This window comes from Rhamphochromis longiceps, linkage group LG18, assembly GCF_057381845.1.
Source record: "Rhamphochromis longiceps isolate RC_006_pf linkage group LG18, R_longiceps_female_GT1.1, whole genome shotgun sequence".
In the NCBI taxonomy this organism is placed as follows: Eukaryota; Metazoa; Chordata; class Actinopteri; order Cichliformes; family Cichlidae; genus Rhamphochromis; species Rhamphochromis longiceps.
The window spans coordinates 23,042,866-23,069,504 of record NC_140574.1 but is presented as its reverse complement, the minus strand read 5'-3'; the positions used below and the strand labels follow the sequence as shown (position 1 = coordinate 23,069,504).

At 41.2% G+C, this 26,639-nt stretch overlaps 3 protein-coding genes across 6 annotated transcripts in view; 2 read left to right on the top strand and 1 right to left on the bottom strand.

The window, feature by feature from the left end:
* The first annotated feature begins 644 nt into the window (after window positions 1–644).
* On the top strand, window positions 645–8,333 carry LOC146648284 (GRAM domain-containing protein 2A-like). 2 transcript variants are annotated; one of them, XM_085388737.1, is made up of 13 exons: window positions 645–848; window positions 1,485–1,628; window positions 1,779–1,824; window positions 2,421–2,490; window positions 2,744–2,847; window positions 3,176–3,262; window positions 4,608–4,679; window positions 4,786–4,845; window positions 4,951–5,041; window positions 5,188–5,244; window positions 5,348–5,429; window positions 7,381–7,491; window positions 8,198–8,333. In XM_085388737.1, exons 1-13 carry the CDS (start codon window positions 808–810, stop codon window positions 8,211–8,213), a joined length of 981 nt encoding a protein of 326 aa, XP_085244863.1. In that variant the 5' UTR covers window positions 645–807; the 3' UTR covers window positions 8,214–8,333. The 2 variants fall into 2 exon arrangements, with proteins under 2 accessions (XP_085244863.1, XP_085244864.1); XM_085388738.1 differs by lacking the exon at window positions 8,198–8,333 and having other exon boundaries at window positions 7,381–7,495.
* A 2,593-nt stretch (window positions 8,334–10,926) lies between these two features.
* On the bottom strand, window positions 10,927–18,506 carry LOC146648283 (alpha/beta hydrolase domain-containing protein 17A-like). Of its 3 annotated transcripts, none has more exons than XM_085388735.1 (6): window positions 18,318–18,478; window positions 17,521–17,606; window positions 16,291–16,769; window positions 15,924–16,118; window positions 14,679–14,858; window positions 10,927–13,852 (listed from the first exon to the last, which is right to left on the bottom strand). In XM_085388735.1, exons 3-6 carry the CDS (start codon window positions 16,767–16,769, stop codon window positions 13,627–13,629), a joined length of 1,080 nt encoding a protein of 359 aa, XP_085244861.1. In that variant the 5' UTR covers window positions 17,521–17,606; window positions 18,318–18,478; the 3' UTR covers window positions 10,927–13,626. The 3 variants fall into 3 exon arrangements, with proteins under 3 accessions (XP_085244861.1, XP_085244860.1, XP_085244862.1); XM_085388734.1 differs by having other exon boundaries at window positions 16,291–16,772; window positions 18,318–18,477; XM_085388736.1 differs by lacking the exon at window positions 17,521–17,606 and having other exon boundaries at window positions 16,291–16,772; window positions 18,318–18,506.
* Window positions 18,507–20,303: 1,797 nt separating this feature from the next.
* Window positions 20,304–26,639, top strand: part of LOC146648282 (semaphorin-6B-like) — a 36,382-nt gene continuing 30,046 nt past the window's right edge. The window contains exon 1 of the mRNA XM_085389191.1: window positions 20,304–20,857. The gene's annotated coding sequence lies outside the window, so the exon portion shown is untranslated. The remainder of the gene's footprint in view (window positions 20,858–26,639) is intronic.

The following is a 26,639-nucleotide window of genomic DNA, read 5'->3' as shown; positions in this document are numbered from 1 at the left end:
GTGAATGCAATAACTGGAGAACGTGGCGGTGTAAGATTTTCAAATTGATACCATAGGCGTATCTACTAAAATCTCAGACAAGTTTGAATCTCAGTGTCCTAAAGTTCAGAAGTCCATTTTTTGGGAAAATCCTGTAAATGTAATAACACAAAAAGTAAGCATCGTAGGATTTCAAAAGTGGTAGCACTGGCGGTTGGCAGTATCTTTTTTAAGCTACTGTCTGTACAGTGATGCAATATTTACATAAAAATATGTCATGTCACGCTATCCTCTGCTGTGTGTCCGTCATTCTTTCCATGTGATATTAATCTATGCAGGCTGAAGGTTTTGCATGACAGACAACAATGTTACTGTCATATCTAAATCTCATGACGGTTGTCTCTGCATACCTTCTCATTGTGTGTGCTGATGCGTGTGGGTCTAGAAGGTGTGTCTCTAAGTCAAAGGGTGAACATAGACAGTGCCGCCCATAGAAAGATCTTCCTATGAGGAGCAAACTCTGCATCAGTGTAGATTTTCCTCCTTCCTTCACTGATTGGTTTTGTTATGCAAAGCTCCACCTCTCACAGCTAATTGGTTAACATTAAAAGGCAGCCGTCAGGAGGCTGTCTTTGTCCTTTGTTTTTTCTCTCATCTGTGTTCACCTGGCCCTTGGTGATTTAGAGTCATTTCCAGGAAATACAAGAGAAGCAAAGCCCTGCACAGAGCCAGTAAACGTGGATTACAGACATAAAGTTATACAGTTACACTATGTATTCGAGTGTATGACTTTGTGTGTGCGTGAGCCGGAATTGTTTATGTTCCATCATGACTCTGAAAAACAGGAAATTCTCACTGGACAGCTCTGGGTGAGTGTTTATCTTATCACATTTCCTCCTTTGTGCCTAATGTACATGTTTTATCGGTTGACAGTGATATTGACTTTTTAAGCGTGCAGTGTAAAAACAAAAAGCCACTCTAAATACCAGCTGTAGAGTACAGTTTTTCATTGTGCTCGGGCTTTGTGGCGGCTGCTTTTGCAAAAGTAAAACCATCCTCCGGAGAGCCAAGTCAGTTGCCCGGAGACAGCAGACTAACCACCGGTCTGCGAGGCAGACAGTCAGAAAGTTGGCACAGCTGGTGCTTAAAAGGCTGCTCAAGGACTTGGAAGAGAGTGTAGGAACAGCATATTATTTTCTTGTACCTTGTTAATGTTCAAGAGTGCTTTGATGGCGAACAGATCTTTCTTGTACCTGTTGATGAGCTCCATTCATCGTTGTGAAAAGTCATTCTGTGACTGATGCAAACAAAATAGCTGAAGATTGTAACATTTTCCCCATCGCCACGCAGGAGCTGGCACCCATCCATCAGGGAGAAATGCATTAATTTCTATTTTGCTGTGATTTCATTACCTTTTTGGTGTTCTATATTGATAGCGTGTGTCTGTGGGTAATATAAAAGCTGGATCATCAGTCTGACATTTATATCCTGGTCTCTTGGGACAGTATCGTGGAAGGAAGTGATATTTTTGGCACGAGAAGAAGCAGTTTTAGATCTAGTACAAAGAAAAATAAACAGAGCACGATGCTGGACGCAGTACAACTGGAGGGCCAACTAAATCACAGCCTTGACTCCAACATGGCCCTGAGGTAGAGTCTTCCTTCATCACTACACAGGGTTGGGGGGGTATTTACTAAGTATTGGATGGTTTAAAATGTTAAAGCTGCACAGACTGTCAGATATCTCCCTGAAAACATCCTTATCTCATTTGTGTTACTATTGTGCCTTTGTGTCATCAGAGAGCAGACCATAGCAGAGGAGAATCTTCAGCGATCAGATGATCACGTAAGCCTGCTTCCCTTTACCCTGCTCCTTCTTGTTCCCTTTTATTCACAGCACAGGAACTGAGGCGGCCATGAATCATGTTTTCACAGTGGCAATGCATTATGTTCCAACATGAAAGCAATGTGACAAAGTGAATGCAAGAAACCTACCTGAATATGACGCTCTACTTGGATTTAAGGGGCTTTGTGGTTACCTTTAGGTTGTTATTTATCTTCTTGCTTCAGGGCTGAGTTTCAAGCTAGTTTCTCGTAGCATTTTCGGACATCCCAGGTGGGAAAGCTTTACAATGTAACATCAGATACACATGGTTATCAACTACATGAATGAGGAAGTAGACAATTTAGAGCCACGAGTGATCTAAACTAGAGTTCAATGCAGGCTGGTTATTGGCCATTTACCAGGTATTCAGAGACAAAGCAAATTCTAACTGCTAGAGGGTTTAAATAAGTAAATGTTTGATGACAAGCTTGGCAGCTCAAAAGTTTGTATACTGATGCTGAGTGCAGGTCTCGAAGTCAGTTAACAAACCTGATTCTTCTTCTTCTGTATCTGAAACAAGTCTGAATGAAAACCTTTTGTTTCTTTATTCCCTGCAGTACTTCAAGCACAATAAAAGCTTCAACAAGCTGTTTCCAGAGATTCCTGTGTGGGACAGCCTGGCACACGGTGAGCTGAGCTGAGGTCCAGAGGTTGTAACTCATTTGCGAATATTGATTATGGAAATGGCTTCGCAGAGTGTCCCCGATGTCTTTGCTGCCAGATGAAGTGCCACTTAATGCTTTGTTTTCCAAGCGGTCTGGGGTGACTGCACGGCCGAAACGCTTCAGTAAATGTTTCAGCAGTCATGGCTCTGGTGTTGTGTGGGTATCACCTTAGAAACAGTGACCTAATGCCTTCGAACTGTGTGTATCTGTTGCAGCTTTCACGTGTTCCCTGCAGAAGGAAGTGCTGTATCACGGAAAACTCTTTGTTTCTCAGAACCATGTGTGTTTCTACTCATCTGTGCTGCTCAAAGACACCAAGGTAACTCAAACTTACGCCACACACTGAAATGTGATGGCAGGAGCTGCAGTACTTGGACTTTCCCAGCTGCAAAATTACAATCAAAGGGAGATCATTTGGATTTTCTAGATAAAGATACAGAGGAGCAGTCAGCATTACAAGTCCAAATCCTGGTATTTCACTAGGATTTTTAGCATTTATCATACCTGAAGAGAGAACGACACAGCAACTTGCTCTGGGGTTTGTTTCTGCTTGTTTCACTTTGTGAACGTTTGGCATGTCATTTTACTGTAATGAGCTCTGTAAGTTTCTAAAGAAAACCACACTCATTACCATTCATACATTGCAGGTGGTGATTCCTGTTTCCAGCATAAAGGATGTGAAGAAACATGGCTCAGCCCTGTCTATGCTTTCTATACAGACTGCTGAAGAGAAGGTCAGCACACACCTTTAAAAGTAGCAGTTGAGTCTTTGCATTACAGATGTAAAGTGTAGTTCTGCGGTTAAGTATTTAAATCAAAAGCTATCAGAAACTTAACTTGCTCTCTAATAAGCTGGCTGCTTTGGTGCTCAGTATCACGGGGAACCCTGTCAGGGTTTCTGGCCTCAATGACGAAGTTTACATCTAAAGGGAATTATAGTTGTGAAAGCAGAAACCTTTCTTTATTGTTGAACTTCTTACCTACAACTCAAAGAACTCCATCCAGCACTTTTCTTCCACTTATCCTTATCAGGGTCGCCCAGCTACCACAGGGCGAGAGGCGGGGTACACCTCAAACAGGTCGCCAGTTTATCGCAGGGCCTCAAAAAACTGAAAACATAATTTTTTAACTGGATACTTTTGAGTTCAGCTAAGTTGATTCGTGTAAACATGGATGATCGGGAGGTTTTGGTTACCTCCACCACACAGGTTATGCTTGTGTTAGCATTTTGCATGCGTGCATGTCATTCTGTCTGTAAACACGATAGCTCAAAAAATTCTGAATTAATTCTGATCAAACTCTGTAGAGGTGTAGACTGAGGTCATGCTAACAGTCATTTAAAATTTGGCTTACAGCCACCAAGGACATAATTTTATTATGACTTTCTTACGTACATTAGAATAACAGGTTATAACCGTTTAAATACAAAACTTTTTTCACTTTATATTTGGTAATTAATGGGTAATTTTTTTTTACTAAACAATAAAACAAATATTACACATGTAGTGTTTCCAAATAAATAAAAAAAAACAATGAAAATAATTAAAATAGGTTGAAACAGGCCAATTAACAGAAGTCTGCACTACAAAATTCTTAAAGTATGTTTAAAAAGAACAAAGAAAACAAGATGAATGTACAGAAAAATCTATATTATTCCCTTAGAAGTAAACGCTGCTCAGTGAGTGAGCTGCCTTGGTGGACATTTGTTTTCTCAGACTGCTTGTTGTGTAGTTTTTACCTTTTATAATGTGTATTATGTGTTCCTTAATATGTGTTTTACTTTGTCTACTGTGTACGCGCAAAATTCATTTAGAAACCAGCAGCACAATGTAGCATCTGGTAGCATTCATTTATTTATAAATGACGAGATCTCCAAAAATAAGTGTTCATTCTTGACTTGACATAAATGTACCGGTTGGTTTAGCAGCTGGTAAAAGGAAATGATGGACAGTGTGTTAACTGTGATCGGGCCTCCTGCAGTGAGCCTGACAGCTTGTCGAGCTAACATTGCAGATTAACTTTCCGGGGAAACACTGAGATTTAAGCCTTTCCTCTGCTTGTTTGTTTTCTCTCCCTCAGTACTCGTTTGTGTCTTTGAGAAACCGTGAGAAGTGTTACAAACTCCTCCAAAGTGTGTGCTCATATGCGCAGGTACTGCTGCTGCTCCCCGGACACACATGCAGGTGCAGGCATCATTTCTCAGGCTAACACGAGCTGTTGTTTTTTTCTGAACTTGTTTTTCATTTGTTTCGAACAGGCGGAGGCTGTAAACAGCAGCCCTCATCTGGCCGTTGCAGAGAACGAAGCTCACAATCCGGTAGGTTTGACGCTCAGCAGCTGCAGGAATCTTGTAGCAGCTTAGCGACTATCTTGCCATACTGCGTAGTGATAAATTATCTTATGGCATCTCTGTCTTTGTCAGCAATTCTCCAGTTTTTCCAGTTTGGACGACCGTGTAGATTTTCCGAGCAGTGACTCTCTTGATACCAGCTTTCTTCAGACGTCCAGTGAAGGTAAAGGAAAGACACTAAAGAGCACTGATGGGTGATCATCACCGCTTAATGGTTTTGACTTTAACTGTTAAAGTTCACTTTTCTATTTGAAAAAATTACATTAAGGGGTTTAATTGCTGAGCTTACTTGTCTTAATGTCTTTTCAGGCCCCAGCACAGCCAACTCCACTCGTCAAAACAGCATAATAGATGAAGAAGACAGCGGTGTGTATTCAAATACAAACACACACATGTTGCGGCCATACAGAGTCGTGTGATTGTAGAACAAGTATTAATTTTTTTTATTTGTTTTTTTGGTCTATGTCAGCTGGACTGTGGATTTGGAGGTTCATTGCACAACTGCCAGAACTTAAGACTCTCAGTGTTGTCTTCCACATCTACATGGTGCTGTGAGTATAGTTTTCAGATTCATAGATAAATACTGCTTGAAATCTGTAGTGAGCAGTTTCTTTGTAGAAGGAAGAAAACATGATGTACCATTAGGGTCATCTCAACAGTAACGATGTGGAAGGAGATTAGAAATTTAAAGACGGCGCCTTCACCCAGCTTCTGTGTTATAGACCAGCTATGTGGAAGGCAGATTGTGGACCTGAACGCAGGACTCAGGGAAACAGGAATAAATTCAAAAATCGGCTTTATCGCTGGTAATACACAAGAGTGCAAAAAGATCTTTAGGGACAACACAGGGTAAGGAAACACAACATCCAGGGACTCCGACCAGAGTTATTATAAGTTCACATTTTCTAATTAGCTTTTATTTTTCTTTGATTTTGACTTTTTGTTTTTATTTCAGTTTAGTTTCCAGCGTAGATTTTCACCTTTCAGTTATTTCTTTTATTCTTTTTAAATGTTTACCCTTAGTGTAGTTTTTATCCATTTCAGTCTTAGTTTTATCTTGTATGAGTGACATATGTCAGAGGCGAGATTTAGGAAAATCAGTGTAGGTATTACAATAAAGACACGGAACGTTTTAAAAGCAATTCCCTCACGGTCTTGTCTCAATAAAGGCATCAATCAACGTCTCATCAGGAAAGCCGTATTAAAATTTTTACCGAACTAACAGATAATAAAACCCAGGATATTTCCTCTATATTTAGTTAACTATAATAATGAGGGGAGCGGAAACAGGTGGGAGGGCAGCTGAAACTAATCAACAAAACAAGACAAAGGAAGTAAAACGTGAAACATGACACAGAGAAATAAGATGAGCAAAATACAACAGGAAACAAGAGACAAAACTGTACAGGGAGATCAGATTAAAGTGAAACAAAAAGACAAACATACAGACAAGACTGAAGGAACATGATGGGAACACAAAAAAGGAACTAATTAGTCCGAGGTCATCTAGGTCATCTAGGTCAACTAGGTCAACTAGGTCATCTAGGTCATCTAGGTCAACTAGGTCAACTAGGTCATCTAGGTTAACTAGGAACTAAAGGGAAAAGTTTGCTTGATGCATGCTCAATCATCCAGGTAAGGAAATCCAAAAAAAGTTGATTCTGTTCATCTGGACGTAACATTTTTGGTGGGAGAAACATTTCGTCGCTCATCCAAGTGACTTCTGTACTCTCAGCAGGTTTCCCCAATCTTATAAACAGTACATTTGCACAATGACTGAAACTAGCACCACTGAAGGAACATTAGGCTGTGAGGTCAGCTTCTTGATCATTAATATGCAAATTGTCATGACCACTGATCAGCAACCACTGCTCAAGGTCTTTGATCAGTGGTTGGGGTTGGGGAAACCTGCAGTCAGCAGAGACTGTAGACGTCACTTGGATGAGTGATGAAACGTTTCTCCCACTGAAAACGTTACGTCCAGATAAACAGAATCAACTTTAAGGGGGTAAAAGCAGGAAACTATAAATAATTAAACATGAATCACTTCTCAAATCAGAAGAAATCACATAAAAACACAAAACCCAGGGTCCATGACAACACGATTCTAGTCACAGCTGTGAGTTTGACTGAAACTGACTGTACATCCTAAAACACTGAAGGTTTGAAGGGAAAAAAGGACCATGAGCTATTGCTTTATGTAGAATTTTTCAGCAGACCAAAATTCATATTTTTGAGGTATAAAACTGCAAAAGCACTCACACATCTACTGGATCTTGGCATGCTTTTTTTTCTCATACTGATTTACTGGAATGGCTGCAAACTCTCCAGGAAAGACAAATATCTAAACCTTGGTTGTGGAAATGTTATCAAGGCTGCACACAGATCCAAGTCTCTGATATCCTGCTGTTAGTCCTGTACAACATGTACTCATCCTAGACTCTCAGGCTGTAGTTCTTCCTGCACAACACACATTCAAGACTTTACTGTGGGTGTTTGTAGGCTGGTGTTGCTCCTGTTGGTGTCCGGATACATCGGGCTAAGGATTTTAGCGCTGCAGGAGCAGCTGAACTCTTTGGGAGCTTTGACTGACTGGTCTTCACATCACAGAGAGTGAGTTGACACATGCACGCAAAGGGGAAGCCACAAAAAGAAATCTGTTGAGGAAGGGGGGGGGGGGGTGTCTCAAACCGGTTTTTGGAGACTTTTTTTTTGGAGACCAGTTTTACTGGTTCTTAACAATGACACAAGGAAAAGAATAGGCTTCCAAGGAGAATCACACCCACTCGGGATTATGCATTTTAAACTGTAGGCAGTGAAATGATGCTTTGCAACAGGCTGGAAAATACGCCTGAATCTCATTGTAGTTAAATTGTTTTAGTAATGGGAATGGATGTAATAAGTTACATGGGCAAAATACTCAAAATGTATCGATACTGTCCTCTAGTTTTAGAGGAAAATATTCAGCTTTTTTATTTTTGCTCTGATTTTGTGAGGCTGTGTTTAGATGTCGATTTGTTCATGGAAAACATGTCATTACGCCGTACGAGGCATAATTAGATGCTGAGCTACCTCGCATTTTAAGTTCAAATTATCTCCACTTTAACCGGCTTGCATCTATAATTAGAGTCAACCTGAAGCAGTTAAAGACTTTGTTTTTACATTTTCAGTATTTTTTTATTACATACCATTTCAAGCACATGGGAGTTTCATTTGCATTTTCATATAGTAAGATTGCCACTTTACTTTATTAAAAGATTAGTACATGCCCCACCACTGCTCTCTGTCTCATGCTTGCTCCTTGTTTTATTTTAACCAGGTACCAGGAAACATAGCTGTTGGCTGAGATCTTTGACTGCTATGATCCTTTTTGTACATACTGTACCATTGTTCTGCTGTTGTTTGTCCAAAGAAATGTTCAGTATTGCACACACACTGAGTAGACATGGAGCTCCTGTGGTAGCGATGTTCTACAGAGGGCGGAGGTCAGCGTTGGTGTGTCTGAATCGAGGCCACATGTGGTGAACGACGTGGATGACCGATGGAGGACAATATTTTCTGTTAGGAGCACATTGATTCTCTGCTGACTGATCAGAAAGTGAGGGGAGGCTCTCCTGCATGGAGCCATATGGAGGCAGTCTGCTGAAGCCATGTTTATTTGCTGGCTGATAAACGGCTGAGCTCAGCTAGCAGTAGTTGGCTGTCCTTTTTCTTTTTTTCTTTTTTTTTTCCTGGAATCAACACAATCTGCAACATTGACAACAAACTGAAGATGAAGAAGAGTATAAATGAAGCAATTTGTTACTTGATTTAAATTGATGTTAAAGAATTAATTTAGGGCCCCATATTGCGCTCATGAACTGCTGGAATCCGTAGGCATGCTTTAGAAGAAGGCTGGTAATGACAAGAATTAGCCAGCAGAGGGCAGTCGCTTCCATTAAACGCAGACGAGAGATGAGATTTGTTTCAGTTGCACTCACTGCACTTTCACACCGACTTGAGGCTCTGATATTTAAACACAGTCAGTGAGTGGTTCATTAGTCCCATCATTAAACTTATTTCATACAGGCCTTGTGCACATTTTGGCCAGTGTTTTCCTTGACTGCTCCATGACTCATGCCCAACCCTTCATAAATTGTATGTAGTAAACAGTACTGTGCAAAAGTCTCCAACCACCTTTTGTTTCTTTCTATTTTGGCAGGAAAATGGAAAGTTTATGCAATTTATTTGAATTTGCCAATATAAATGGAAAGGCAACGACAGAATTCTAACAAGGGTTAAAATCAATATTTGTTATGATCACCTTTATTCTTCAACACAGGCAGCTTTCTTGTAATTAATTTAAGTAGTCTTCAGGAATAGTTCTCCAGGCTTCTTGAAGGACATTCAAAGCTCTTCTTTGGATATTGGCTGCCTTGTGTTTTGTTCTGTCAAGATGTTCCTGCACTGCTTCAATAATGTTGAGGCCAATCCATGACTGATAGTGTTTCATTGTTAGTTTTTCTGTACAGGTTTGCTTTTCCTGCAATGGTAGTGTGTTTGGGATCATTGTCGGGCTGAAAAACGATGCTGTAGCAATCAGACACTTTCTAAAATGCATTTTTCTGCATGTAATTTGCCATAACTCAGCCTTTTCTCCATTTCTCTTCATTAAGAACAGCTTCTTGACAGCCATCCTTCCACTGAGACCATTTCTGATCAGGTCCAGGTCAGCTCTCTGCTGTTTATTAAGGGCAGAGTTTCAACTGCTCATCAATAGTTTTTTTTTAGGCCTGACACTTGTCAGTTTCCTACAAATCTTTAAAAGCACACTGCACACCATGCAGAGATATGCTGTGATTTTTGGCTAATAGTTCTTTGAGAATCACCTTGTACCCCCCAAAAAACTATTTTATGCTAGTTAAACTGTGTTATTGTTGGCATTTTCTTAGAGATAAGAACAAATTGAAAATGGCCAGGGACAAGGGCCAGACTGAAAACGTCCAAAGACTTTGAGAAAGCCTGGAGAATTATTTCTCAAGAAAAGGTTCAATGAGAGTCTGACTGCTTGGAAGCAAAATATAAAGAACTGAGGGACAGCTCGAGACTCTTGCGCAGTACCTTATATGTGTCAAACTATATTTAGGTACATAAGTTTTAGATAAAGTGCAAATGCAATATAAATTATATTACATGCTATTTTTATTTAAAGCTCTACATGTCTTTCAAATCTTTATGTCAATATGTACTGTAATTTTTCAAACGCTGCCTCTCAGGTCTTGTACTCCAACCTATTAACTTATTGACTTTGGAAAAATGCAATGACTGTCTAAAATCAACCCTACCAATTGTATCTTTTTGTAAATAAGTGATTTTATTTTGTTGTCCATAAAAAGGTCAAGATTCAGTCCCATGAATTAATTTCATTACATCATATTCTCAGTTCAAAAAAAGCAACATAAAATTACAAATCATAATACAAAGAATAGAATAGGTAAGTACAGTAACCATATAAACAGTCCACTAATATTATCTAGCCCCACCCGCCCGCCCGCCTGCCACTGCCCCACTCTAGCACAAAACTCAACAACACATCAGTTAGTATCAGCGATAAAAAAATTCAAATGTCCCTTTTTTTTTTTCATTTTTAAAAAGCGCTTCAATGTTTCAATGCCGTGAGTTCAGCTTTACCCTCCCGCAGACTACACGATAGATAATGAACCACCCCCTCATTTGCTCCGCAAAACACAACAGACATGCATACAGTTTCGGTTTTTTCCCCACTGTTACCCCCGCCCCACCCCACCCGCGAACCCCCACCACATCAATAAACATTCAAGGCCAGAGGATACAATGTACATCAACTATAGTGGTGCATCAATAAAACGGTAGGTTTCCACACAGTTTCTTTGACCCCATGAGTGAGATGTGGATACAGAGGATTCCCTGATAACTCGACCTGTCAACGAAAAACTCAAAGACACTGTTTACTTCTAGAGAGAGAGAGAGGAAATAAATAACTCTCAAATTCATCCGACAGTTCAGATCCCTGGTTCGAGAAGGTAGCAGTTTTCCGTTATTCAAATATCAGACAGAAAAAAAAAAAAAAAAAAAAGCCACAAGATGAAACCGGGAATATTCCCCAGTTTAAAAACAATTAACAGGAAGTTGAGTGGTGTTCAGTAATTCTGCTCCGCTGCTTACCAAGCCCCACTGGTACTCCCAAAATGAAGTAATCAGATCAGTGCTAGTTCAGTAAATGTTCCCTTTGACAAAACGCAGCTGCTATCACTGACACCGGCGGGTCTGCTGTGCAGTAGGCACCTTCTCATGCTTTTTTTTCAGGGCCTGTTAGTCCAAACAGGACTCTTGTATCTTTGATGCTGGCCTTTAGAACACACTCTATAGTAATGAAGAAGACACAGAAACTTACATTTTATACCCTTATTACACTTTGGATACTTTGTACAATAGTGCTGAACTTAAGACCTGCTTTCGTCATGCTTGATCTGATATATATAAATGTGTAAATATACTGTATGAGACAGTATGTGTGTGTGTGCGGGTGTGTGTATGTGTGTGATGATGTGCAAAGGTGTGTGTGTGTCTGTGTGTGTGGTGGAACCTGCACCACACCAACAGTGAGAGGCTCAAATATGGCTTGTGTCACACATGAAGCGTGCTGCCACCCATAAAAGAGCTCCTGTACATTTAGGGCCACGGAGGTTAAACCAGAGCTAGTAGACATGATCTCCCTTCACGGCAACCTGATCCGAATCGCACTGTTAGCCTTTACCATTAACATGCGTGGTTCTGAAACAACCCATGGCCCATTCTAAAACAAACACATTACAATCATGACGAGAAATAAAACAACAACAAAAACACGCTACAAAATTTTTTTTTAAAAATGTGCGGAGGCTGACTAACCCTGGTGATGAGTGCTACGGTAACAAGACATCGAAATCAACTTGTGCTGTAAGACTACAAATTCTCAGTACACTTCTAATGAAGCACGGTAATTCAGAATAAAATGAACATAACATCTTATGGTTTAGGGGGAAATGAGCAGCTATTTTGTCTCCTTATTCCTTTAGAGCCTCTGAATCCAACCAGAGCATCAATCTCCACAATTCACCAGAAGAAACTACAATTATTCACAACCTTCTCAACAGCTGCACTCCAGGCTTAAAATGTACAATCTGACATCTGCTAAATGTGCATATTTGCTTCTTTTTTTGTCGTTGTTGTTGCTGGAAGTCACATGAGATGAATGACACACCTGTGTATATATATGTGAAGCTATAACCAGCAATTACCAGCTTACAAGTAAGACTGGAAAAGTGGAGGGGAAGCCAGCCTGGCTCTAAGCAAAGGTGACAAAATCCACTCAGCAGCCACTATAAACCTTACTATATAACCCTTTGTATGTGACATGCAGTTGTTTTATGGGGTGTTACAGGCTGGACAACTTCTTTTCTGGGTGCAGTCACCTTCTGGGACAATTGTATGTGTGTCCCAAATTGCCAAACCTTTCCTTAAATCTTGCCAAACCCATGCACTCCAACCTCTTAACGTCATTCATTAGTACCTGATGGGCAACAGATTTCTGTTAAAATGCGAGGTGAGAAATACTGAGTAGACCTGCTTTTCTATAGCAGTATTGTTAATGTGCCTTCTGACAGGCTTATTTCCATTTCAACCACTTATTAATGAGTATGAAAAATGTCAAACTATACATGAAAAAAAAGAAATTAAAATAGTTCCCTGTGGCATGTAGCTGCAATTCTGCAGACAGTCAAATGTAACAGCCGGGAAATAACAGGGAGGCTCACCATTCTTTGATCTTTTTGGAGACAAAATAAGAAAAGAAATGTATGAGACACCTAAGAGCCATAACACTGTGACAGTACTCCAGGCTTGTCCCTTGCATTTCCACCATAACTGACACCAAAGGACAGGAGATGGACCCCCAAAACCACACAAAAAAGGAGGAGGGTAGTGTTTGCTGGACAACTTGGTAAATGCCCTGGCAGTCAGATGGATGTTCATTAACAGTAAACAAGGAGGGGAGGAGGAAGGGTGCACGTGCTTGACCAGTGTTTGTCCACAGGAGAGAGAACTGGTCAAGCTGTGGAGGTATTCTTCATACATACAGACACAGAAAACAAAACAAACAAAAAAACACCAATATCTGATAAATCTCCATAAGCCTCCTCCACTCTCAGATGTCCAAGTCATCAGGATGTCCTTCATTTCTATCAGCGCTCACCCACACACAAACGTGTGAACACATTATTCAGGTGTCATAGGTCCATGGGGGTATGACTATACAAGCAACACTCACAGTGTTAGCACACACATTCACCACCAGACACTTCACCATTACATCTGTATGCCTTTTTTTGCGACAACGCACACCGTGAACCAGGTGAAGACATTTTAAAGCTGCAAATCAAACTCTTCCCTCATTAAAAACTGCACCTGTGAGGTTGTTTCTTTATCTACTGTAGTGTCATCTATCCTTATTAAAAATGTTCTAACCTTTAAAACAGGAAACAGAACATAGTTTGTGTTTGTGTTTAACCTGAAGGTGTGCTGCTTCAAGACACACAGATGTGACCAAAAATCACACAACCCCTTTAGAGCCCCCCCCTCCCTTCACCCATATTTCTATGCAAACATGCCTATATCCACCCACCCCCCCACGTATTCACAAATACACACACACAGTCTCATTCATACAAACACAGAGAGGCTGTGTGTTTCTCAGGCATGCTGTGCAGCCAGGTCCTGGTTAATAAAGCGTCGTAGCCTCTCCAGGTACTGACTGTAAAGCTCAATGTCGTTGTGGCCCGCTCCCTCCACCCAGAGCGGCTCCACGGCCTTGGGACAGCGCTCGAACAGAGCCAGGCCGTGGGAGAAGTCGATCACCTCGTCCTCTGTACCGTGAATGATAAGCACTGGAGATGGGATCTTTGACACCTTCTCGATGCTGGAAGAATATTTACAGAAAATGCAGAGAACGGAATCAATTTCTCTGTCCCATTGTAATGCATTTGTCTCAGCACGTCTTATGGCATGCAGATTGATTTTACATCTAATCTCTTTTTCTTTTTTGAGGATCTGCATTTGAAACCGGTGGTTCTATAAGATTTTTAATTTCTTCTGTAACAAAGAACAGCATGTGGTCATTCTGAAGGTTTCTCTGCAATCTATCTAAATGCTAATAATTTCAGCAACAATCGAAACATGGTTAAACTCTGTATCATTCGATTTGGTTGTAAAACAGTACAATTTTCCAATCTTTCATTAAAAAAAAAACATTTACAGAGCAATGAGCAAGTACGAGGATTTAAAATGAACATTAACAAAATAATAAATAAAACCCCCTGTGCATCTGCTTTTTCCAAGCAGTCCTATCAAGTCTATGAAAATATCTTCAACAGACCACATCACACTGCTATACATCACCATTTAGAAATAAAGTATTAATATCCTGCAAGGGACTATATATAAAAGTAGCTTTGTGGCTAATCCAGGCATATTTATATCGATATGTTCATTAACACATGCTCTGTACCTTTTAAATGAACTGAATTTAAAATATGATGTCTCAAACTATCGCTCTATTGCAACAATCAACACTGTTAAGAAGTTAGAACATACAGATGGACTAATTCTGCTTCAGAAAAGAACTGAGACGCTAGTCATGTTTCCTTTTCACTTAATTAAACTGTAATAATTCACTTAATTCTAAATGACTTCCAAGTAATCAAATCGACAGTCTTCAGGTTTGCAGTCTTGGGAAGTGAACTTACTTTGGAAAAGCATCAAAGCAATATGTTTTCTTAGTGTCGGGGAAGGCAACCCTCATGCCGGAGGTGAGAGGAGAGTGGAGGACCACAGCAGCACACTCAAACCGCGATGCCAAATCGACTGTAGGCACCGTGCCGATGCTCTGTCCGTACAGGATGATATTCTCAGGGCTGATGCCATACCTGAGACACAAAAATTCACGTTTCACAATAAATTTTGGCAATAAGTGACACAGCCTGTCCCCTAATCAGAGAGTTGGTGGTTTTATTCCCAGCTCCTCCACAAGACAAAACACTGACTGCAAGTTTGTCCTGATCCCGCACAGTCGCCATCAGGTGTGAGAGTGGGTGAAGAGGAACCACATTACCTCAGGTTAACAAATGCTATGCAAGTGCAAACACTGAACACAGAAATATGTTGAGCACAGTGTACAAGTGTGAAACTTCTCATGTCCAGATAAACGCTAATTTTCAGACTCGTGCTCTGAACGGTTTTCTTCCACCCCTGAATATTAAAGAGAGAACACGCTGTGCAAAGTTAAAGCGTTTTTTTTATGCTTGCACACATAAGCTTGAGTTACAGTAGTTAATCTGTTTACTGTTTGCTGTAATTGCTAGTTACACTCACAGTTTGCACAGTTGGCAGGGTGATTAGGCCAGCTGGCAGGATGGGGAAAGAAAAGAAAATGATTCGCGTGAACAAGAAAAAAATAAATAAAAACAAAAGGGATTCATGCATGTAAAAAAGTTTGGGGGGAAACTTGTTGAAAAGCACAAACATACGTGGCATAAGCCACAATGAAAAGCACAAAAATAAAATGTTGAAATAAACCAGAATCTTGTTTTATTTGTTCAGCGTCCTCTGCGGTGCCATCTGGAAATGTTAATTTTCTACCAACATTAGGCTCATTAACTATGATGGCAGCAGATAAACAAGAGGGACAAGTAAGAAAGAAGAATATTAGATGCACCACTTCACGTAGAGCACAGTATGTCATCCTACTGTTTGACTGCGAGCCACTGTTTAGCTGTGACTACACTGGCTGAACGACAGAGAGAAGCCACTGTGGTCAGCAGGGAAAAAGCTTTCATGAGCCAACCAAATGTTTTTTTTGTTTATTTGGGTTTTGTTTTTTTCAAAAAGTTACCAGTCAGTGATGTAAGTGGCCCTTAAAAACTTAAATGGCATTTCATGCTTGCTGCCCATTAGGTTTGGACCCACCAAGGACTGAATTTGGGCCTTCTTACCTTGAGCGCAGGGCGTGCCAGGCAGCATCAATGTCAGCATATAAGTTCTTCTCAGAAGGCTTGCCAGTGCTAACGCCGTAGCCTGAGTAATCATAAGAGAAGATGTTGCAGTTGATGCGGGTCCCTAATCCGATGTAGAAACTGCTCATCTGGCCCAGGTCTACTGCATTACCGTGGGAAAACAGAACAGTGAACCTGAGGGACAAAGCAGAAAAATTGGAAAAAAGGAAGTTAGGCAGCGAGTTGTGCGGCCCAGGGTTGGTGTGAAATCCCACAAACAACTGCATTCTAAATACAGACACACAAGGTTGTGATCCACTTATCCAAAAAATGTCTCATGGTTTCCAGGTGCTGCTGTGCCTCTCACCTGGCATTTGGGGCACAGCGAATGTACATGCATCCAACCCTGTTTCCTCGGCTAGATCTGGTCAGGAATACATCCGTCACGTCCAGCTCTCTCTGTGAATACTGGAACTCTGCTCTCTCTGTGAGATGCAGCTTCCACCTGCCCTCACTCCCAACACTGCTGCCACCACCACTGCCACTGCTGCTACCACCACCTCCTCCTCCACCACCGCCACCACCTCCAACACCACCGCCGCCGCCTCCTCTGTCACCTCCGCTAGCAGTGCTGAGTCGAGAGCGAAGTCCAGGGGCTCCGAGAGAAGGGAGACCAGTCGCAGACGTGGACCCAGATGCCGCTCCAGCCCCAGAAACTGGATCTGGGTCAGGGAGAAGAGCATAGGTGGGCTCTGGGGGGAGGAAAGCCAGTTTGGCTGCAATGCGGCTTGGGCATGGGGGGCAGCAGAAGAGGCAGCATAGCTCTCGTATGGACAGACCGTTCATCTTCTGGTGGAAATACAGATATAGCAGACAGAATAATTAGGAGTCAGGAAAAACAGAACAAAAACAACATGCTACAAGCAAAGCCTTTAACCACTAGTTCACAACAGGGTTTCCCACAGTTTCTTTCTTTGTTTAAATTTTTTTTTTTTTTTTACATATTTATTATTGTTTGGCTGATTAAGCTTACAACGCTACAATGGTGCAGTTGATAGAACTGTTGTCTTTCCTTTACATGTTATTTCTATGTCTTTGTGGGTTCTCCAGGTACTCCAGCTTCCTCCCACATGCCAAAGTCATGAATGGGGTCAGATTAATTAGTGATTAGCGAATGGTTGTTCTGTCTCTATGCAATAACCCTGCAAAAATTGGTAACCTGTCCAGGGTGTACCCTGCCTCTTATCTGGACTAGCTCCAGCCACCCACACCCCACCAACCTTAATTTGGATAAGTAAAAGATGGATGGAAAGATGATTTAGCTTATGAGAAGAGTAGTGGTATCACATCATTCAGCAAAGGAAAAATATTTAATCAGTGAGGCAAAGATTTAAACTGCCATCTGCTAACTACACTGAAGATGAGATGTGATGCCAAAAGAACTATAAGTTAATTTAAACAGACTGATTGGTGAAGAGTGTTTTTCAAAGTGAATAAAAAATTCGGTTTTGGGTGGATGGCTACACACAAATAGTTTAACCACCTCTGCTAACCAGCTGCCTTGGGGAAACCCTGCTATGTCCTGTTATGGACGTACCTGGATTCAAAAATCCCAGTATCTTGAAATCTACTGGCACACAATGGTGCCAACGTCCTCTGGTCTTGTCACTGAGCCAGCTGGATCTTCTTTTTTTTTTAGGAAGAAAAAGAAGAAGATGAAGAAAGAAAGAAATGTTTAAAATGGTTTTGCGTCGCGCAACACGACAAAATTATACATGGCAATATACAGTTACAAAGGCGTGGCCGCTTTATGAGTCTCAGTCTAAAACAGTCGCCGCTGCTTTGGATTACATTTAGGTCATATACAATTATAAAAGTCAATAGCATCCTGGAATCGTCTGAGGATGAGATCAGCTTTGTGGAAAGTATGTGACAACCCATTATTTGTCTGCTGTTGTTGACATCATTGCACACGACCCATAATCTTAAGTAAATATGAAATATTTAACTTCAGGTGTGGACTGTAGCTCCTAACCTCTCAGGGGGAGATTAAGGTTATTTAGATACCCTTGAAACGGGTGGACAAGAGTGCTTAAATTCAACACCCCCTCAGCAGACAGTCACACAGAGCGATATGCTAACGGTAGCTACATGGTTAACGATAATAACCTCTAGTGTTAGCCATCGATGTTGGCTGTATAACTGCAGCAGACTGCTGGCATAGCAATGCATGCGACCGATGAGCTAGATAAGGGCCACGCTGCTGCTGCACACTAGCCGGTGCACACGTTAATATCAGCTCCGAGTCGAATAGATCATCACTTAGCGTTAGCGAGGCAAGCAGCTAGCGGCGGCTAGCTCGTTAGCAAGGTATCCTAAATGCGAGCTGCTTACCGATTCACAGTAGGCTTGGAGGCAGGAAGGTGTGCCCCTATTTGTACACAGAAGCAGCACAAGACTTCGATATTCCCTCTTTTGCCTTGACATGGATGATTTTACTCAAGTGTACTAACAGCTGTCGGTGGCTAGCTAGCTGATATTCATGGCAAACAGATTTTTTTTCTACTACTGTCTTACGACAACCGGAAGTGACGTAAGAACGTAATCCCTTTTAAAGCTTTATTATAATGTGACAGCAATAATTTATTATCTTGAAATTTATTTTTTAATAGATATTGTCCGCAAGTAAATTTAAACAGTGACATTCAGTTATCATTTTATTTATCATTGTTTATTATTGCACACTGTCAATCTTTTCTATATAGTGTCAGTTATATGGGTAACACCAGTGTAATTACAAAGGACAAAATAGGTGGAGGGGTTTACAAAGTTCTTCAAAATTTTAACAAAATAATAATACTAGTACTAATGCTAATACTACTACTAATAATAATAGTAATAATAATAATAGTAATAATAATAATAATAATAGAGCATATTTAATCAAATCCGTGAATCTGGGAGATTAAATTAAAATAGCTCGAACAGCAGGTCACAGAAGTAAGGGTTTGTTTTTTTTCATATTCACTGGAGACAAAATGTATTTGAAAATGTGCTATTTGTTGGAACAGCAGTGAGGATGAGCCAATGCCACAGTGCAGAAAATACTCAATCAGTAGTAAATATGCTGCATTTAAAATCTTAATTATAAGCCCAGAAGTACTGCAAAATGCAGCTGTGTCGAGCTTGAAGGTGCTTATTATGCAGCAGAATGGATTTATGTGCGTGTGTGTGTGCACGCTCTATTATTTCAATAACATGGAGTAAAAACAAAACAAAATGAGACCAACTAGATATCAGTTATTTTATTTATTCTTAGTTTTTAGGAAGTCCTAGCTTTCTGAATGCAAAATCTTGTCTTTGTTTACTGCCTCCACAATTATTTGCACCCCCATCCCAAGCTCTCAGATCCACTGCATTCTTAGCACTCACCACTCACACTAATAACCCTCTCAACCCACTCTTCGCATTATGCCCAATTATGTGATGAAGGACTTAAAAACAGAGACCAATGTGGCATAGCAGCCCTTCAAAATTCCTTACTGACTTAGTTTGCATTGATCCAGACATATCTGTGTATATGCATATGTAAAACTATTTGTATAACTATGTGGTGGGAAACAGGGTGGACAACCAATGTCCTGATACCTACATGTGATGAAATGCATATGTCTGTAGGTAATATGAGACAGAGAACTATAAAAGAGAGATAAATGTAATAATACAATACCTCAAATAAGGTTAGTAAAAGAACATGGCAGGAAAAAGAAAAAGAAATAATATAAATACAGTATGCTAAACTAACCTTATAATGAATTTGAGAGCAAGGATATTTTTATTAATTATTTTATTTTATCTGATTAACACTTTTTGCTTGTTTGTGTGTTTGTTTGTTTGAGTTTGCTTTTATGCAATGAATAACAGATATATATCCATATATTTTCATGTCTTTTTGCTGATGTCGTTTACAATTAAAACAAGTGTTATTTGGTGATATTTTGGTATAGATCCGGCCCTACATCTGTCTACTTATTATTTCACCATTTTCCTAAATAAGAAGTAGAGGTGCATGTCTTTGTCTTTAAACCCTCTTTGTATTCATTAAGGTGAAGGCGTCTGCCAGTTATGTATTTAGTCATAAGCTTTATTCGGGTATTTTTATTATTTGGCAAAATATTGTTAATGTGCTAGTTCACTCTGCAGCTTTATGTTTATGTTCTGTAACTCACAACATGCAGTACGTATAGACCTGTATGTGTTTGTGCGCGCGCGCTGTGTGTGTGTGAGAGAGAGAGAGAGAGAGAGAGAGAGAGAGAGAGAGAGAGAGAGAGAGAGAGAGGTCCTCCATTCATCATTGATCCACTGCAGGACTGTGTTTCATGGGGGTGTGAATTATGGGCCCCTGTTGTCACTGTGCCTGCTCTGCGTTGGACGTTTCACCTCGCCACTGTAAATTTAAAAAGGGGATTAGATTTTGCTGACAACTGATTTCAAAGCCGCAGCTCGACCAAGTGCAGAAAACTGCACGGTACCTCTTGAAAGAAGACTTCATACTGCCCCGCAATTGCAGGATTTGGGGAATTTGCAAGGATCGGAACAAACCTAACGGGACGCAAAACGCATTCGAGATCACAGAAACCTCAGTAGATTTTACGCAATTACACTACGGACTCTTTTCCTTCAGGGAGGAGAAAAAAACCCAAACGTTTAGTTGACTGGGCGTTTTGGACGCGCAGTGATGCTACGGCGACGCACAACAGAGGGAAGGGACAGGTGAGGTGCGGCTGAGGAGCGCAATTTTAGAGAGGCTTTGAATACCCCCGAGCTGTGCTACCCAACCCCGGTTTCATCATAGAAAAGAAGAAGATCGACCGGCGAGGGCGAGTTGGCGATTGGCACCTGCCTCACCCTCCAATACCTGGCCATCTGGCGCGGTGAGTATGCCAAATGATGGTGGGGTTTGGAGATGGATAGATGAACAGATGCTTTGAGGGAAACGGAGGGTGGTTGGGGTGAACAGGTAGTGTATAAGTGTGCAATTTTATTACTGCCACTAAACGCCATGCTGCATTATTACAGTCCTCCGGCTTGGATGTGGTACCGTCTGGACCTTTGTGGGCACGAGCTGCTCTTTGTGTCTGCTGTGCAAGTTTGGTGTTATTTGCGTATGACGTGCAAATCTTCATCATTTTGCTTTCACGTGTTGCATATGGTTTTGAAATGCTTATTCTTTATAGGCTTGAGTGATGTCTCAGCAAAATAACTAAATATTTAAATAAATAAAGACTCACAATGCACATTACCATGTAACATTAAAACGACGGATACGGCTTAATTAACATTTTCATTTGGATTGGATCATAGGTCGTGATTTGTGCCCATTGCTCCCCGGTGACATATTTTACTGCCCCTCTGTGTACATTTATGATGGTTTTCTTTAGTGTTTGCAAGTGTTTTTTTTTTTATTTCTTTAACAAGAGAAAAGGTCAGATGTGATCATTTAGAAGCCATAAAGTCGATTGATTATGTCATTACTCACTTGTGTGGTTACAGGGTGAATGCGCAAAGAAAACAGTTGATAAATGAAATGAAATTGAAGAAATGGAAAATTGTTGTGAATTTACACATAGACACATGTGCCTCAATATTTTCATCGCATAGGTTCAGTCACAGAGTGACACAAACTGAAGTCACTTTATGTCTTTTCTCCTAAATGTGCCTTTTACAGTTACAAGAACTGACACCCGAATAGTCCATAACCAGCCTGCGCACTCACAACCTCTATAGCCAAAGTTAAGTGCTCAGTCACCGCTGTCCCAGCTTCTACTGAAGTGATTTAACAGTTACATGTAGTTCACTGTTTACAACTTCACCCTTCATACTAAAAGCTATCAAGTTCCACAGAAGGACTATTACAGCTTCCAGCTGCTGTAATTTGTGTTTGTTTTTCTGTGCGAGCTGAAAGGCAAAAAGAGATGGTTGGTGACAGACAGAAAAAGACAGACAGGCTAACAATGCAAAGGATGAAGCAGTCCTGGCATAAACTACAGGGGGGGTAAAAAAAACACAGAAAAAGAAATGATGGAGCAGAAAGCACAAGTGTTGAGGGAGAGGGGCTGCAGACAGCACTTGGAGCGGGTGTGAATGGTTTCCCTGTTATCCCTGCTGCCCACACAGACATCCACACAGCAGCCGTGCGAGCAGGTGCTAACCCCACCACACAGCAACCGCAGGGAACAACAGGTGCAGCCACTCTTTCCTTCAGCCTTCCTTTGGAAATCCATCTAACACCTACCCATCAAAAACATACAGCTACACCAAACCTTTCTAACATCCCCACCCCAAAGCCCACAGCCCATACTGAAGGGAACCAAATGGATACTTCAGTGTACATTTAGGAAAATAGCAGAGGATGGCCAGGAATGAGGAATTTAATTATAAAATCTATTATGCCATAAGCAAAAGTGAAACTACTTGAATTGATAAAGCAAAGCGAGCTGCAGGTAAACACAATGTAGAAAGCTTCAGGTTGAGATAGCTTCCCATAGGGACATTTAATGAACTCTATTGATCACATAGGACTCTATTCAATCACATATGCTAAGCCACAAACGGAGAAATTCAGTCTTGGAGGGAAAAAACAGAGAAAGAGATTGGATTCCAGAGTAATACAGCCCAACACAAAGAGAGTAAATCAAAGGCAGATTACTGTGATGGGGTTGTTAAGTACCACATTTCTAAAAATGTGTAGAATGACAGTCTCAGATCCTGTGTGTTAAGCAGAGTGAGATGAAACAGACAGAAGATGTTGGAAGGAAAGAGATGTTACCTAACAGCTTCTCTGTTCCTATTGCCAAGAGAATACGTCAAGCAATTGGCGACAAATTGCTCCTCTTTACCTCTGGTACACAGAAAGGAACAGTCAGACACCCCTGGTTTAACACTGGGAGGCTGCAAGCTGCTGCAAAACCAGTCGCTTTCTTATCAGATTTACTTGTTTCTTTATTTGCCAGCCCCGAAGATCTTTTATACTCAATAAACTCGGTTGGGTGAGCAGATTTTTGTGAAATAAGTTAATGCTTTCTGGGGGTTTTTTGTTTGTTTTTTGTCCTTTTCTAATTTTCTCATTACATTTAACCCGTAAGTTGCTCACTGTAGATTGCCTTGTTCTCACACAGCCTGGACATGCCTACCACCCACTCAAGTAATGGTAACATACGCTCTTACAGTGTTTGGATGAACTTTACTTTCCAGACTTGATGAATGAACTCCCACCTGCCCTAACAGTAATTTCTGTGTCAAAGCGGAGACAGGATTATCCACTAATCTGATTGTAAAACAAAACAAAGCTGCGTCTAGTATCAAGAGATTTGAAGAAATGCTTATTTTCCTCAAAAGGAGCCAGCATATTACGAGGCTCCAGTTTCATACAGGGAGCCATATTTATCGGGTGGCAGGGTTTGGTGGGATTCTTCAGAACAAAATTGACACTTCAAAGGGGCGATGGAGTTCTCAGACCTCGGGGCAATGAAATCAGAAGAGTTTAAGCAGGCAGGCATCTGCTGGGTGACCTATTCCCGCTGGGCCCTCGGTGCATGGACCTCAGGGAGTCATTCTGCAGGATTAAAGGGGGCCAGAGGGTCAGGAGTCATGCAGGCGTGCTTTCTTTCCTTGGCAGAACTTTGTTCCCTATGCTGAGATAGGTGTTTAAAATATACTCCTTTACGCAAAGCTTCTCTGTGTTGATGTGAGAGGCTTTCAGGAGTTTTACTGCCCCCCCCCCAGCAAGCCCGTCCAGATGTTTTAGACGGAAAGAAGCAAGATAGCAAGTACCCCTGCAAACAGAGGAGCGTTACCTGTGGAAAACTGCTGTAAATTGTCCACAACACCATAAAGTGCACACTGCAAGATAAATGATGTTCAGGTGGCCAAGGTGGCTGAAGCATGTGGATTTAGTTGTTGCATCAGCCACATGCGCCGTGTAATAATACCGTGCAGTTATTTCCATGTTAAAATCCCTTCAGAGTGGCCATACATCTTCAGTTTTATGACTCTTCTTTCAGTGATTCCTCCCTGAGGGTGCTGCTCTTTTTATGTATGCCTGTGCACATTCTTCACACGCTATAAAGGCCTCGCATGCAGGGATGGATCATACTATTATGAAATGTAATCAGCTGCCAAATACAAGCTACCTGCAAGCTTTTGAAATAGTAAATGACATCAAACATAATCTGAGTAGTTTTGGATAACTTGATACATGAGCATGTTAGATTACTCAAATACATGTGTTCTTATTGTATTGTTCTATCCACTGTCTTACCTCATCAGCACCTCCCATTACTCCCTCACCCAGAGGTGAGGAGTAGGAAGGTGTACGCACATATTTCATGTGCGCGTACTACACGTGCGTGTGTCGCACATGAGCTTGAAAAAAGGAAGTATGTCTCGCAAATCAACCCTCTCCTTTGCACGTAACTCGTATTCCCGTTTAAGTGGCTAGAAATTGGGTTTGGAGCGTTATCACAGCTGTTTCAACTCAGACAGATAGAGACCGCCTAATCTCCTTCATTCTGTGATCTCATTTACATCGCAAAATTGCAAAAGGGAGAAAATGACCATCCACTCCATGCTTTCACTGAAGCACTCGCACACATCTACGCGCGCACACAAACAAGATAAGCAAATAACCAGTAACCTTTTCTCAAATGCCACCACTAAGGCACTTGACTTTTTACTTCTCTGCACAAAATGAATGGGGCTTTATATATATATATATATTTCTTGGGAGCTTGGTCTATCTTCTCATATTTTGCTGCTTTTGTTGTCCAACACATTCAGTGAGCACCTATGCCAAAAAGCAAGCTTTAGTTATGGCAGCTTAGCCGGAGGGATTTGGAGGACTTTTTTTTTTTTTTATTGGGAGATAAAAGCATTGGAGTCCTTTGTCTTTCCAGCTACTTGAGACTGTTTTGTGGCCTGGTGAAGCTTTGTTGTGGCTAATCTTTCTCTCCCCTCTCTGTCCTCGCCTGCACCCATCCCATCTTCGCAGCAAACACAACTTTTCTCTTTTAATTATGGCTTTTCTTCTGGGGACCCAGTCACAACTGAACGGAGAGGAGCAAAGCATAGCAGAAACACAATTATACCTGCGAGGAGGAGAGAACCTTCTCAGGGGAGGTGTCAGTGTATGGGTGTTTATACGCTGCTGCTGCTGCTGCTGCTGTGGGAGTGTGTGTCTGTGCAAGCATGCATCATGTACATGTGTACAAGCAGATTCTTTGGCATTTTTGATATCTGCAGTGAGAAGACCACCTATTGTGGGCTATGATCCTCTTAGCAGGCCTCTGCCAAAAGAGCTATATTTACTGCTGCCGGTGATCACAGCACACAAAGAACAGCATGTCATGAAAATGAGCTACCTTTCAGCCCCTTCTACACCGGCATAAGAGAAGCCACTAACAGAGTGTGAGATGTATGGTAATGGATGCCGCGCAGGGACATTAGCACAGCCTATTTAGCATAGTCTTTGTTGAGGTAGAAAAATGAATAGGCAGGTGGATGACGAGTGCTGGTCAGTGAAAAACACAAGGTAAAAAAAGAAAGAAAAAATACAACAAATGCAACGATTATTTTTGGCTGCAAAATCCACAGTTTATTTTTGTCAAAAGAGAACCAGTTACCAAGCAGTAAGATGATTTCTTTCCTTGTAATGAATGTTAAAAAATAACGAGGCTTTGCTTCAGAAATTGATAAGAAGGGAGTAAAAAAAAAGATTCTGCCTGGAGACAGATGTCATGGACACCATTAAGACTGTGTGACTAAACAGGATAATGACTGTATAAAACCAGGTCAAATTCATAGGCGAAAAACCCCTGTCGCTGTTGTGTAATTAGACTGCATCTTCACTGGCGTCGTACGCACAGGGGTGTGCGTGCGCTTGACTCTGTGCTCATAGTGTGTGTCTGAGTGTGTGCACTGCATACTCATGTGCCTGCCTCCAGCTCGGAGCTGTGCAGTGAATGTATATGTGCTTACTGCAGTCAAACTCTGGTTAGCAACGTTTGCCCTTGCTGCAGCTTTGTACAGCACGGTAAATGTTTTCTGTGCGTGCAAGTCTATGTGTGTGTCTGTCTGCGTGTGTGCGTGTGCTGTTTCAGACGTTTTCATATGCATTTCTATCCCACAGTAGCAATAAAAAGTACATACATTTGCCTGTTTTTTAGCCCACAAATTGTTGTTATTTGCATGTTTAGATGCATCCTCTCTACTTTTCTGCACAAACCTGCCTGTCACCCAGACACTGATAGCTCCCTGCATGCTGTGTGTCTGTCACTACCAGCAATTTAGCTTTAGGCAAAGGGCCTGTTGGAGAAGATGTCTGAGGGGAGATGAAACCCTCTCTGGCTAGACTCCAGCTCTGTCCATCCTATTTTAATTACCTATGGCACTCACCCAGGGGAACATCACTTCCTCTCTGTGTCTTCTCCACCCTTTTCCTCATCTCCCTTCTGTCTCTTTTTTCTTTTTTTGCTAGCACCGTCTCTTTTCATCTCCTTGAGCCTCATTATCTCTTTCGCAGTTTTTACCTTTTTCCGCTTTCACCCATAAACTAACAGCACACAGCTGCGTCAGAGCTATACGCAGAGGTAACCTTTGCATTAGCATATAAATGACCCTATAGATTGAATAGTATTTTAGGATATTTAACAGCAGGAG

What these genes read in the sequence shown, in the direction of transcription:
- LOC146648284 (XM_085388737.1), top strand. Translation starts at nt 808, where the DNA reads ATGACTCTGAAAAACAGGAAATTCTCACTGGACAGCTCTGG. An exon ending in GTGTGTGCTCATATGCGCAG is followed by an intron (nt 4,680 to 4,785) that starts GTACTGCTGCTG and finishes TGTTTCGAACAG; the next exon opens with GCGGAGGCTGTAAACAGCAG. An exon ending in TTCCACATCTACATGGTGCT is followed by an intron (nt 5,430 to 7,380) that starts GTGAGTATAGTT and finishes GGGTGTTTGTAG; the next exon opens with GCTGGTGTTGCTCCTGTTGG.
- LOC146648283 (XM_085388736.1), bottom strand. Translation starts at nt 18,410, where the DNA reads ATGTCAAGGCAAAAGAGGGAATATCGAAGTCTTGTGCTGCTTCTGTGT. An exon ending in TGGCACGCCCTGCGCTCAAG is followed by an intron (nt 14,859 to 15,923) that starts GTAAGAAGGCCC and finishes TTTGTGTCTCAG; the next exon opens with GTATGGCATCAGCCCTGAGA. An exon ending in TGCTTTGATGCTTTTCCAAA is followed by an intron (nt 13,853 to 14,678) that starts GTAAGTTCACTT and finishes ATATTCTTCCAG; the next exon opens with CATCGAGAAGGTGTCAAAGA.